The 13817-nt window shown below is 32.1% G+C and overlaps 1 protein-coding gene across 1 annotated transcript in view; it reads left to right on the plus strand.

The window, feature by feature from the left end:
• Nucleotides 1-522: 522 nt before the first annotated feature.
• LOC133193932 (integrin beta pat-3-like) overlaps nt 523-13817 on the plus strand; it is a 39959-nt gene continuing 26664 nt past the window's right edge. Inside the window, exons 1-12 of the mRNA XM_061329847.1 lie at nt 523-568; nt 956-1052; nt 1780-1870; nt 3338-3424; nt 3606-3689; nt 5255-5332; nt 5686-5892; nt 7973-8058; nt 8166-8217; nt 8842-8994; nt 10425-10561; nt 11398-11519. Of these exons, the coding sequence (XP_061185831.1) occupies nt 523-568; nt 956-1052; nt 1780-1870; nt 3338-3424; nt 3606-3689; nt 5255-5332; nt 5686-5892; nt 7973-8058; nt 8166-8217; nt 8842-8994; nt 10425-10561; nt 11398-11519 (1240 nt within the window). The remainder of the gene's footprint in view (nt 569-955; nt 1053-1779; nt 1871-3337; nt 3425-3605; nt 3690-5254; nt 5333-5685; nt 5893-7972; nt 8059-8165; nt 8218-8841; nt 8995-10424; nt 10562-11397; nt 11520-13817) is intronic.

Raw genomic sequence — 13817 nt, forward strand, 5'->3', positions numbered from 1 at the left:
GAACAATGACTTCTCAGATGGTGGACCTACTGAAGAACCCGTACAAATTAAACCACAAAGGATGAAAATAACACTTGTTCCAAGTACGTGAAACATAAATCAATCTTATTGTTGACCATTGATGCCTCGAACATCTAACTGTTTTCAGTACCATTAAGTTGGCGATAACAAAATGTTTTTAAAGAAAGTTGTGTCAAATATGAGATTGTGGTACGTTTTAGGGTAGTACCTTGTGTCGTGAAATTGTTAGGTACAAATTCTATAATTTCTAGACAACCAAACCGATTATTAGATATAATAGTGAAATGTTTTAAAACACCTAACTGCAGACACAGTAATACTCATTCTCCTGCCAAGCCATCTGCAATTTCTGAAGAGTTAATATATCAAATATTTTCCAATTTTTTTTATTCATGATATTTCTGTATTATAGATAGCAATTTACGTGACGTAATGGTTTTCTACAAGATCGCTAAAAACTTTCCTCTTGATCTATATTTTCTTAACGATCCGTCCTATACCATGAGAGCACTAGTTTCAAGTCTTCGTGGACTAGCCACTAACATAGGTAAAACCTTAATTACTGAATAAAAGTGGAGTACTTCAAAAGTGATAAAAATGATTATCATTGTTTTGATTTTTATAAAATGGCATATGGTTGTGTCAAAACACATCCATTGCACTCCCTACATTGAGCAATCGGTATCAAAAAAGATTAATTTTCTATAACTCTTTTAAAATAGGAGTTGAACTATTTTGTCTTTGATTGGCAGTATTTCTTAACATATTGATAAGATATACATGTTTCTTATAATAAAAATTTTCCTTTATAATAGCAAGATTTTTATCAATTTTATTGTTGTAAGAATAAATGCCATTTAAAAGTACATTATGTCTGACACGGTTATTTTTTCGAAGGTTTCTTGCAAACGTAAAGCTATTTGATTTAATTCAGCTGATGACATCGCAACAATTACGACTGATTTTAGATTTGGACTCGGCACAGCTATGGATAAAGTTATAGATCCCTTTACCAAACAAGATCCCTATCGGTAAGAAGACATTTTAAAATATATTGCATGTATTTCCTTTATTCATTGGAGAAAAAAGCAAGTATCATTCTAAATACAATGAAAATAAGTAAAATGAATATTGAATTGGGATTGTTTTCTGATGTACGCCAGCTCTTGACCTCTTGAATTGTGTAATAGTTTCCTTTCCTTTTCATGGTTATTTACAACAAACTTTGATATTTTATGGGTCAAGAAAAATCAAATCAAGCTTAGAGATGAAAGAATTGAAAAAGAATAAATAGTAAAGTTTTGAAATAAAAATCTTATTTAAAACGAAAATGCTTCACTTTTCCAAGTGTAAGAAGAAGGTTTTATGGATTTTATTCCATCAAGAAGTGGAACGCCCTACCCAGCCCTACTGTGATGGCTGCTAACCTTGGCTGCATAAAGGCTTGTCTTCGTCAATAAGAACCCAAATTTTGTGTCTTATTCACCTGTAAATGTATATCCACATTTTTTATATGCACACACCTGTGGCACAATAGTCAGCATTTTGAAGGTGGCGGCTTACCGTTAGAAGAAGAAGATAAAAATATGGACTCGGATCATATAAAACATTTGCCCAGTACTTTTTGTAGACAAAATGGATGAAATGTGGTTTGATATGAAAAAGGAACTCTGTTTTAATGTTTGCTTTATTTTCTCTTGCTCCTTCAATGGAACATTTTTTACCTAGTTCTGTTCTGATTTGCCATATTGTTTTCAGTCTCAAGAATCCTTGTGGACCCGACCCGTGTGACAAACCATACTCTTTTATACATCGGCTATCGCTGACCAATAACACAAACGAGTTTCAGGTATGCTTTATTTGATATTATAAGTAATCATATGTTGCTTAAATTGAAAAAAAAAGCCTCTGTTGTATCCAGTATTTATAAGGTTACCCAGCAGGCATTTCAACGTTGATTCAAAGTTGAATCAACGTTGCACTTCAACGTTGAATCAACGGTTGCTTATGAAAGTTGAGGCAACGTTGAGACATCAACGTTGTTTCAACGTCAATTTTCAACTTTGAAAAGACGTTGAAATGGGTTGATTTATAGTTGAATTTTGATTGCAAATGAAAGTTGAGGCAACTTTGAAACTCCAACGTTGTTTCAACGTCAAATATCAACATTGAAAAAAGGTTGAACATTGGTTGAAATTATATTGACTTTTGGTTGAGATTTTTTGGTTGTACAAATGTTGATATTTGGTTGAAATCACATTGAATTCATACTGAGTTTTCCTTTATAAACAAATACATTTCACATTCTGATAAAATTTTTCATTTCAAGTTGCGAAATATGTAAGTTGTAATTCAGTATTAAAACTCTGAGTGAATTTTTTTTAAGCTGTATTTTAAAAACAAACATAAATCCAGGATCCAATCACCAAATCTCAAAAATCACTGTTTAATAAAATTTATCTTCCTAGTGAAAAGGGGGTCACAGTAATCATATCCAGATTCATCATATCACGCATCTGTCTGAAACTAAGTTCCACAAAATGGATATATATATATATATATATATATATATATATATATATATATATATATATATATATATATATATATATATATATATATATATATATATATATATATATATATATATATAAAATTCAAAAGTAGTTAAAAGATGATGTCACACAAAAAATAATCATAAAAGAAAAAGAAAATGCACAGTTTCCAAATTTCATTTAACACAAGCCTTATATATATATATATATATATATATATATATATATATATATATATATATATATATATATATATATATATATATATATATATATATATATATATATATATATCTGTGTGTATGTGTGTGTGTGTGTGTGTGTGTGAGGGTGTGTGTGTGAAGAAGAGGATAGCAGGCCACATCACTTGGTTAAGTCTTTTATTTAAGATTTGTGAAAAAAAAATCCTAAGTTATAATAAAACATACCAGTAAGCTCTATGTTTTCACTGGAAAAAATTCTAGAAGGTCTATATGACTCTATACAGATCTTGTAAATCGCAAATATTTAAACTGTACACGATGCATTTTATATAACTGATGCCTTTTTCTATCTGTACTTACATTTAAAATGCTTTATTTGTAAGACCATTACATAATTAAAATATCTATATTTTGACAAGTATATTTCGAACCCATTGAAACCTTAATGTTTGTAGGTTTATCTTGAGTTTTCAATACGGAGAGTTTTTATTTTCTTATTGCCTTGCTCTTTCCAAGAAAACATAAGCGTTTGCTAGATATATACATTCATTTCTACAGATTGCTTTAAGTCGTGTAAATACAACTGGAAATCAAGACAAAGTAGAAGGATTGTTCGATGGACTAATGCAAGTCATGGTATGTGGGGTAAGTATTAAAACTAGTATGCCAGTTCAATAATATGTAAATTAAGAATATTAAGATTAATTAAGATTGTTTAGCATTGGTATACCTCTGAATTCGTCTCTTAAATATCATCTGTAATTGACTGTAATTGAAATTCATTTGGGAAAACGAACCTGGATTCATATTTGTTCTATATGTACAGGAAAGAATAGGTTGGAGGAATAAAGCTAGACGGATAGTTCTCTATGCTACAGACATAAATTTCCACCAGGCTGGAGACGGCAGGGTATAGTAAAACGTGTACAGCAAATTACATGGGACAACTGAAATTGCTTCTTTTTTCCCTGTAATTCGCTGAATCCTTGTCATAATCTGGTATATTTAAATACTGGTTGATTTATAATGTCTTCCTTGTTTTCATGATTTCACTATTTATATATCCGTGTTTGATAAATAACAATTGTTTACTTTATATAGGGAAAAGTAATGGTAAAATTATATAGTAAAAGGAAAAAGAAACGCAGGGTAAACTTTTCATGTGGAATAAGGTTGTATATTTCAGACGTATTTTCCAGTTATCCTATCTATCATTTAAAGTCATCTTTAATAAAAATGAAACCAAAATCTCATTTGATTTTTCCCAATAATTCATGAGTCACTGAAACTCATATGACTGTACCCCCAAAAGTGATAAATGAATATTCTCATTATCTCACATGTCTCCCTTTTGCATCTGTCACAGCCTTGATTCTCCTATGCATGGAGTACATAAGTGTGTTTATCCTTCTAATAGGGATGTTATTGAACCCTTCCGAGAAGGCAGTCCCTAGTTGATTAAGACCAGCTTGGACATTTAAAACCCTATCGTCCATGTAGTCCCACAGACGTTTGATGCGAAAAAGATGGACTTGAATGAGACCAGTCAAGTTGAAAAATGTAATTGTTTGCGAAAAAATCTTGACAAACCTTGGCAGCATTGGGAGGGGGTTAACATCCCCAAAGAATAGGCAAACGACGCAAGCATGCGCGAGTTAGAGTAACACTTACGTAAAGTTGACGAGCTCACAAACCAAAATCGCCCTATGGATTTCCTTCAGTTTTGGGGTGAATGTAACGATTATGATAGCCTGCTGTATCAATAGCAGTTTTAGGGTAATGCTATGGTGATTATACAGGTGGCAGGATGAAGGGCCCGATCTTGACATGGCGCTGTTACGCGTCAACTTCATCGTCATAGTTGGTGGAAACCTTTCTACACCCTCTCTGAGGACGGGTAAAACGTTCTATTGTGGAAAAATTCACAACACACTGCACAGAGACATGTCGTTGCCTTTGTCCTTTCTTAGGCAATGCAATAGCCAGACCCCATGGTACTTCCGTCAACCGTACCTTGATATCAAGAAATTCAAATCGACTGTAAATATGGAAAAACGATGTGTATAACTTAAGTGCAGCAATTGGTACTACGAATGTGTTGGAAAACGTCGTCATCGACATGTTTTCGGCTTTTTACCACTTTCCTTATGTGACGTCATACATTTCATGGTTGAGTAGTTCTGAACACTGATTTTAATGCACAGTAACCAAGATATCCCTCTGACCAATTTTCATAATTTTCGGTTATATAGTCAAAAAAATTTCGCATATTATGTTACCCTGCGTTCCTTTTTCCTTTCAGAAAAAAAAAACTAATCTAGTATTAGTGATTAAATTCAAAGTTAATAATTATCTTGAATTTGGAAAATTTAACAATTGTTACTTGTGTATTGTCTGTTTGATCACTCGTCCGATTTCATAATGGTATGTTGTATATATAATATGAAATGATATCCAGTTACAGACTTTTTGTAGGTTGCTGGCATCCTAGAACCAAACGATTGCCTTTGTCACTTAGATGGCACTGGCAAATATACGAAGGCAGAAATACAGGTGTGTTTCTTTTGCCAATGATGTAATAATGTCGATTGATGTAAATTTTAGATGCTTGAACTATTCATTCTAAACTTTTAGAAAAAGTTTATAGACTTAATTGATTATAGAAAAACATACAGCTAAACAGAAAACGTGTTAATTTTTTTCTTTATCGCGAAAACTGAATTTCAAAATAAAAACTCGACATATGATACAAATTAAATTAATGCAAAATACTTTCTATGGGAAATTGCATCAAAACTTGTTCATGCGATCATATATAACTTGTTTCCTTATCAGAGGAAGGATTCCTTTTTTACATAGTTATACACAGGTCAAGAGGCAAATGGGAGCATTCTTTTCTTTTGCAGGATTATCCTTCAGTGGGACAAATCGTTCAGAAAGCTCGCGAGAATAACATCAATGTCATATTTGTAATTGGTGGAGAAAATAATCAATTCATAAGAAATTTCTATTATGATGACCTGAGCGCCATTTTACCAGGAGGTGTCAACAATGCATCAGCGTTATCCACAGATTCTTCAAACATTTTGAATATTGTTAGAGATAACTACAGGGTAACATGGATGAGAAAGTTAAAGATAGCGAACAGTGATCGATCTCAAGAAAAGTCTTTAAACAATACAAAAAGGGGAAAATCAGCAAAATTTTTTCATATGAAATAAAGTGCACTGAATTCTTTTTGACAGGAAGTTCTGAAGATATCAATTAATTAATGGCTTTGAAAGAAGTGTTGCAAGAGGTTTCTATTACTTTAGTGCACGGGAATAATTGATGTCAATAAATGCAATTGGTTTGGTATATGGTAAGACGTCTTTAAAATTTATAATATATATTGCAGCGAAGTGGAACTATAATTATTGCTGAAATATAATGTTTAAAACTTCATCTTTCATATTTACTAAAACCTTCAAGGAAAACATGTTCAATTTATATTGTTACAATGAAAAGATACGAAAAATTTTACATTTACATGGTGGGTTTTTTGTTGATTTATTTGTCTTTTGAATATTTGCAGCTGATAATAATTACAAAAAAAATAGAAAATGGAATTTATGACTTATTGAAGATTCAAATAATTATGACAAAGACATGGTTTTGGTTGAAATGGAACAAAACAAAGAAAAAGGAGGCATTTTAAACCTTATTTAGCAACCAGCATTAACGAATTATGCATGATTCTTGAAAATTATTAAGATAATGTAAAAAGTACATATTTAATTGTAGGTTAATTGTAAATGCAAAAAGGAATTACAAGAAAATAAAATCTGTTGACATTAAGTATAAGTACCATAGAATCTAATTGAATTCTTAACGGCATTCAAACAAATGTTCACTAAAAAAAATCTGATAATTGGGAATTCTTTAAGTAGATTTTGAATAAAAATCACAGATCAAGTGACATGTAAATTCTAAGATGAAAATGGCTTAAACCTTCTGAATTATTCAGATATTATTTCTATGATAAACATCCTTTCGAAACATATTTTTACAAACATCCTTGTATATTACACTATTAAATATATGTCTAATCATTGCAATTCCATTGATTTTTTAAAATATGTGTTTTTTAAAAAAAGAATTTGAAAGATAATTCCGAAATTTCAATGCAAAAAATCGTGACAGAAGACCTGTCATACGTCCCAAGGCAACCAAGACACCTGTTAAAAACTTATATTTTTGAGTTGATGATTTTCCTATGGAATTATTTACATTTTTTAAATGTCTTTTGATCTTTTTATTCTTTTAATTAATTGCTTGAGACTTTTGAATTTTGATTTTTTTTTTTACTTTCAAGAGGTTATTTAAAAGTTACCACAATGACACCTATATTACGAGGATTCCCCATAGTTTATTATCTAAAACAATTAGAGGTCATTTCTACATGTATGGTTATGCTCATAATTGTTCAAGCAAATAACAACAATGAAGAATCAAATGAACATTAACTTTTTGGCCCATTGATATTGAAACAGAAACCCATAGCAACCAAATAACTATCAATTTATAGCTGAAGGATAAAGGCAAGATTTTGCATGAAGTTTCAAGAAAATCCGTTATCATGCGTGCCAAAAGTTTAATTGTTTACAGAGAATGACTCTTAATAAGCATGGCATAAAAACCGGTTGCTGATAAATAAGTAGATGTTACAAGGCTTTCACAAAATATCGTATAAAGTCAGCATTTTGCAAAATCTACGGTCGTTATAATGACTTCGTTTGCAAGTTTTTACTGACAGATTTCATACCAATTGGTAGATCATTCTTTTAATTCTTTTAATTAAAAACTAATGATAACGCCGTTTAACTGATTGATACAGAGGGGTCACGTGACCGGTCTTCAGGGTATGCTTACTCCTCTTAGGAACCTGATCCCACCTATGGTGTTTCCAGTGGTCAGTGTTCTTTGTCCTGTTCACGATTTGTTTTTTTGAAAGGATTTAGGATATCGATCACTGTTCGTTATCTACACCTTTTTCATGTTTCACATTTTGGCAATTAACAGGAATAAGCAGAATTGTGGCTGCTTTAAAAGTATAAAATTGTAGTTCACCAAAATAAGCGGAGGGTATGTTACGTTTTTTTTTTCAATAATGATGGTACATGTGTTTTAAAATTGTAAAAAAAAAAATTGCAGCGTCTTCGAGAGACAGTAAAGTTAATTAACAGTGGTATCCCCGAAGAATTGAATGTAGAGATATACACAAACTGCAAAACAGGAGGGTAAGTTGAAAAGATGTTTCAAATTCTGAATCATGTACGAAAATCAATTTAGCAGTAAAATTCAAATCTTTCTCCGATTGGTAACATCTTCTGTTTGAATTTCACAGACGCAACTTAGATAAAACAAACATTTGCCAAGGATTGACTACAGACAAATTGGTAAAACATGAATGTATATAAATCTGAATAATTTAACTAAACTGCAGTCAATTTTCATAAGGTGTATCTAGATATATCAATGCTGGTTCTTAATTTTAAAATGAAATTCCAAATTATGTCAGTGAATTCAAGTTAAACTCAAATGCAGTTCGTAACTTTAAATTAAATGACTGTTTCTTGATCAAAAAAAAAAAACAAAAAAACAAAAAAACAAAAAAAAAAACCTGCTCTTAATTAATCGATAGTTATATTTATTTAGGGAATGGATTTAACTGCTACCCAATTTATACAAAATAAACTGGGCTGTACAGTTTTCGTTTAAAAAATGCTTCGCGATTTATAAAAAAAGTGTAATCTGTTCCAATCCAGTTTATACCCTATAAATTGGGTAGCTAATAAATTCATTTTCTTATAATAAAATTTTCCTTCATTTAGTGTGAGTAAATTCGATGATTGCCCCTTTAAATGAGTTTTAATTGTACAAAATTTAAATGTAACGTCAGGCATATCAATACCATTTTGACGAAAGTAGGCAACTCATTTTTATTCAAATTCATTATCAAGTCAAATGGTGCTTTCCAACTAGGAATAAATTATTATGTTTTAATTATGTTGTATTGGTAGACAAATTTTACACTGTACATAACGTCCAACTTCACGGTTTGCCCTGAGAAGAGGAGCGTGGATTTGACCATTTTTCCCGAGGGTCTGGAGGAGCGAGTTCAGATAGAGGTGGAACACGTGTGTGATTGTGACTGTCAGCTAGAACCGGAAGTGGTAGATCTTATCTAAATTTTAATTTTAATCCAGCGTTTTGATTTTAGCTTAGGATAGGTGGAACAATGGCTTAGTTTTTATGTATGTTGTTAATCGATTTTTAGGCGACCCTCGAAGACATATCTAAATGATACCGCTCTCACGCAAACTATTATACAGCGTATGTATACATGCAAGACATTATCGGCACTATTTCTCTTTTATACTTCTTATTCAATTCCATATATACGTTTTTTGGTCATGGTCACGGGCTTTTGCACAAGGATTTAGGATTCCAAGTGCTAATTTCGATAAATATGTCAAATGTGCACTCTCAGTGCAATGATATTTATTTTTTATTAAAGTACATTAAGAATTACTGTGATCGTAAATCGGAAATAGAGAAAATGGACTGAAAAAACAAACAATTGACTGAATTAACAAAAAGTAAACATTGCAAACTGTACTACTGTAAATTACATCGAATACTGGTTATTGGAACAAGTATAGTTTTAAGAACAAGTGGTCTAGAAAAAAATGATGCATAAAATTTAATCAGGGACATATTCAGCGATTATGTATAATAAAGAAGTACAACAATACCCCCATTCGTTAATATCAATGATAATTAAGACTAACTTGTACACGGAACCTCCCCCCCCCCCCTTCCAAAAAAAGCTTACATATGTTCTTATTTTATGATTATAATTATCCCACTTTCTTCTACCGATTTAGACGCTCGCTCCGTGATCGGGAGGTCGTGAGTTCGAATCTCGGCCGCGACAGAACCAAGTCGATAAAATGGGTAGCAACTGTTCCTTCGCCATGCGCTCGGCACTTTGAAGTGAAAGTTGCGGGTCTTTCGGATGAGACCTTAAAAACCGAGGCCCCGTGTCACGGCAGGCGTTGGCACGATAAAGATCCCTCACTGCTCAATGGCCCTGAGTGCCGAGTAAAGGTCAAAATTTGAAGCCCTTCACCGGTAAATGGTGACGTCTCTATATGAGTGAAAAATTCTCGAATGGGACGTAAAACAACATACAGTCAATCAATCAATCTACCGATTTAGATTTTATTCCCACGTTTTTGGTTATGGTTTTTGACAGGTTTTATAAACAAACAACTGTTTCTTCCCATATTTTGCACAATGAAATATGAGCCCCAGTGCTCCACCCCCTCTCCCCTTCAATTCCAAGTTTACAATGCTTTCTTAGAATTTAATATTTGATAGAATGCCAAAAAAATTATTAGTTTCTATGGTAACTAGGCAATAAAAGTGTGTAGACATGAGTTTATTTCAACAATTTAAGTATATGGTAATTTCTTCTGGTGTTTAGAATGATAGATTTTAAAAAAAAAGGATTTTTCTCTATAGTTGGTACTCATGTAATTTTGAGTTAGATACCTTGTGTTATTATTATTCTATGGAATATCATTGTATGTTTTCGAAGGAACGAAACAGTACTAGATGTAATCGTAGAGGTACATACGAGTGTGGTATATGTCAATGCGATGCCGGGTGGTCAGGAAAAAGTTGTGATTGTGATGAGAGGGGAACGACTATGGACGCCTGTGGAACGGAATCGGGGTACATTTATATAATAATACTGCCGTTTGTGTTCGTAGATTTAATATGATAAATATTGTGACGCATTTAATTGGTTTTGAATTTTATTTAAGGAATGAATTTAATAGCTGCTTATACCGTATAAAGTGGGTTGGGACAGTTTACGCTTTATAAACCGCGAAGCGGTTTATAAAAAAAGGTAGCTATAAATTTCATTCCTTATGATTTAATTTTCATTCATTTATTGTAAGAAAAAAGATGATTGCCCTTAAAAAAGACTTCAAATTGCACAAAATTTAAATGTAACGTCAGGCGGATCGATACGTTTTAGATGCAAGTCATTGTAACGTAGGCAACTCAATTTATACGATATAAAGTAAATTTTTATTCAATCAAATACTGCGTTATAACCAGAATTAAATTATTTCAGTTTAAAGATATTTTATGAATATACAGTAAACCTTCGTTATCTCGAACTCAATGGGACCTAGGAAAAACTTATCCAAGGATCAAGATATTGAGGGTTAAATACCTAAATATTAAATGATTAATAAGTGATTAGGATGTCAAATTATTTCGACATATCTATGGTATTAAAGCTATCTGTGTTCGAGATATTGAAGTTCAACTCTGTGTATACGTATAAGAGCTGATAATGTTAATTTTATACACCAAAATATTGAAGACAATCTGTGAAGAGATGAGCGCTTCTCAAAGAAGTTGTTCGTTTATTTTTTTTTACTTTATGAAGTCATACTCGAATTTTTTGTAATATTAGCCCATGAAGTAATACATTATATATCCTCACCCTTATTCCATATTAAGTAATTCGCTATCTTTGCATTTGAATATTACAGAATTTGCAGCAATGCAGGTAATTGTACCTGTCGAAAGTGTGATTGCTTTGAGGGATACAGCGGAGAAAGATGTGAATGTAATGACCGGAATTGCCCCTCATACAATGGCTTACTATGCGGAGGTACCTTAATGCTCTTACACTTTAATTAGACCTAGTCCAGCTGCTCATAGAATGTTTTTAAAAGGGTAGGGTGTTGATGTATAGGTTAATCCGACATAAAGAAGTGGAGTATGGAAGGGAATTACCGCCAAAAGTCTATTTATCTTGCTTTTATTCTTATTCTGCCTACTTCTTTATTCTTTGTTATTATTGTAACTATATGTCACTTTATTGTTTTCATATTCGTCTTTATTACATTTCACTTTGAACTTTTTTCATTCTTCATTTTGTCCTTACTTCTATGTTGCTTTATTCTTCTAAATACGTTCTTTTTTCTTTTAAATTGATACGGTTTCTTTAATAAATAATTATGATCATCTCTATTACAAATGTAAATTCAGTCATGCAAACCATTAAGCGCATTCAACGCAGACGAATGCAAGTAGTGTGAATTTAATGCGGCATTATAACGCTAGGTGGCAGGGTGTTCGCTGCGAGTGTTGGTAAAATTAGGTACGCAAACCCGGGCCGAGCTTATTTTTCAATTTTCTGCCTTAATACTTTATCAATCGAACCCAAATTTTCAAATGATGTATGTTATTGGTTCAGGCATGTACCCGGTGTCCTTCCCCCTGAAGGCTGACTAGATGGTAAGACTTCCCCCGGAAGACAAGCTATATAGTGAGACTTTTCCAGGGAAAGTCTAACTATGCATAGCGTCTTCCGGGGGAAAGTCTCACTATATAGTCAGTCTTTCCCCTTCATAGCGAAACTTGCCCCGTTAATTTAGTTTCCGAATATTTTTTCTTTATTGTAAAACATTGTTTTATATTAACGTTTTCAGTGTTTGGATAAAAGTTCTCCGTCCTATATGAATGAATAAATAAATATATGAGTAAATAATTAAAACATTTTAATAGTGATTTTTTATAATTAAAACATCTTAACCATGCAGGTAAACATAGGTAAACTGCACGTTTCTACGGATAATGACCTCTTTACTGTTAAACTAATTATGTCTTTTTTTCTTTTGATAAGAATCGTCTCGGAACAATACAATAATCTGCTGTGCAAGATAAATTTTTAATGCGCACTTTTATATTGATTCATTTGAAACTATATCATCTTTATATATATATATATATATATATATATATATAAGGTGGACTTTGGCATAAAGTAGACCGCACTTATTTTGAGGCATTAAGTAGACATTTTTCATTTCTTTTATTTGAGACATTCTGATTCACACTTTCACCCAAATTTATTCTAATAGGCTTCAAAAATGAAAATTTTACCCCCTCAGCCCTAAATGTTGCTTCCTGAATAATATACGACATTTCTGGTCTCCTTAATATTTTGTAAATACATTGGAGGTTTTAGGTAGACATGTATATATTTTATGAGGATCCCGAAGGGTTAAAGTAGACCAAGTATATATAATGCATAAAGGAGACCAGAATATATATATATACATGATTATGTAGACCATTTTCTTTTTTCTAATTTTCTAATAAAAAAACTACACATGCATAAATGTACTTCTCATACCAGTATTTATTGGTCAATTTGCATTTATCTTAAGTAAAATATTAGGCACTTTAAAACCCAGTATGATGATTCCTTATTTTAACTAGAAGGAACTAATTGGGTGATGTCTATTCGTAGACAAATTTTCATGTCCTGAATCTTATGGAAATATAGTAAATGACCGATAGTAATTGTAACGTTAAGAAAATATTTCATCCACCACCAAAGAAACACATTGATTTAAAACTTCCTACTCACATGATGACTTATGGTATAAAATCATCATCTAAGCCACAATCACCTGTACATGCTAGATATGACCTCTTGAAACTATAACCTTGTACTTTTCTAAAAAAAATTGTATTTTAGAATTTTATATATCCAGTTTATGTCATATACTCTGAGCATAATGAACCCTAAGATAATATAATCTTTGGAAGTTATTTTACAGTGGACAAAAATTGAACTTGATGCAGGGTTGTTATACATCCCCAAGTCACAATTATCCCTTTGCCTTGATTTACATCTAGTATAACAATAATGTGATTGCCCGCTTGTCGCAGTGGTCAGAGCATTTGCTCTAGAGTAGTGGAGTAAGGACTTGTTCCTTAAGTCATAGGTACAAATCCCACTGAAGGACGTGGAGACCGGTTCTTCCAATGAAACCAAATTCCCTTGTTGCAGTATATGCTGGGACAAGAAAAGACTTCTCACTGCTCAAAAGTACAGGTCTAAATTTGCAGCCCTCAACCAGCAAGTTGTGGTGTCTCAATACTAGTGAAAAATTCT

Source organism: Saccostrea echinata, unplaced genomic scaffold, assembly GCF_033153115.1.
Source record: "Saccostrea echinata isolate AGI-Se365-2 ecotype Australia unplaced genomic scaffold, CSIRO_AGI_Sech_v1 ptg000028l, whole genome shotgun sequence".
Lineage (NCBI taxonomy): Eukaryota > Metazoa > Mollusca > Bivalvia > Ostreida > Ostreidae > Saccostrea > Saccostrea echinata.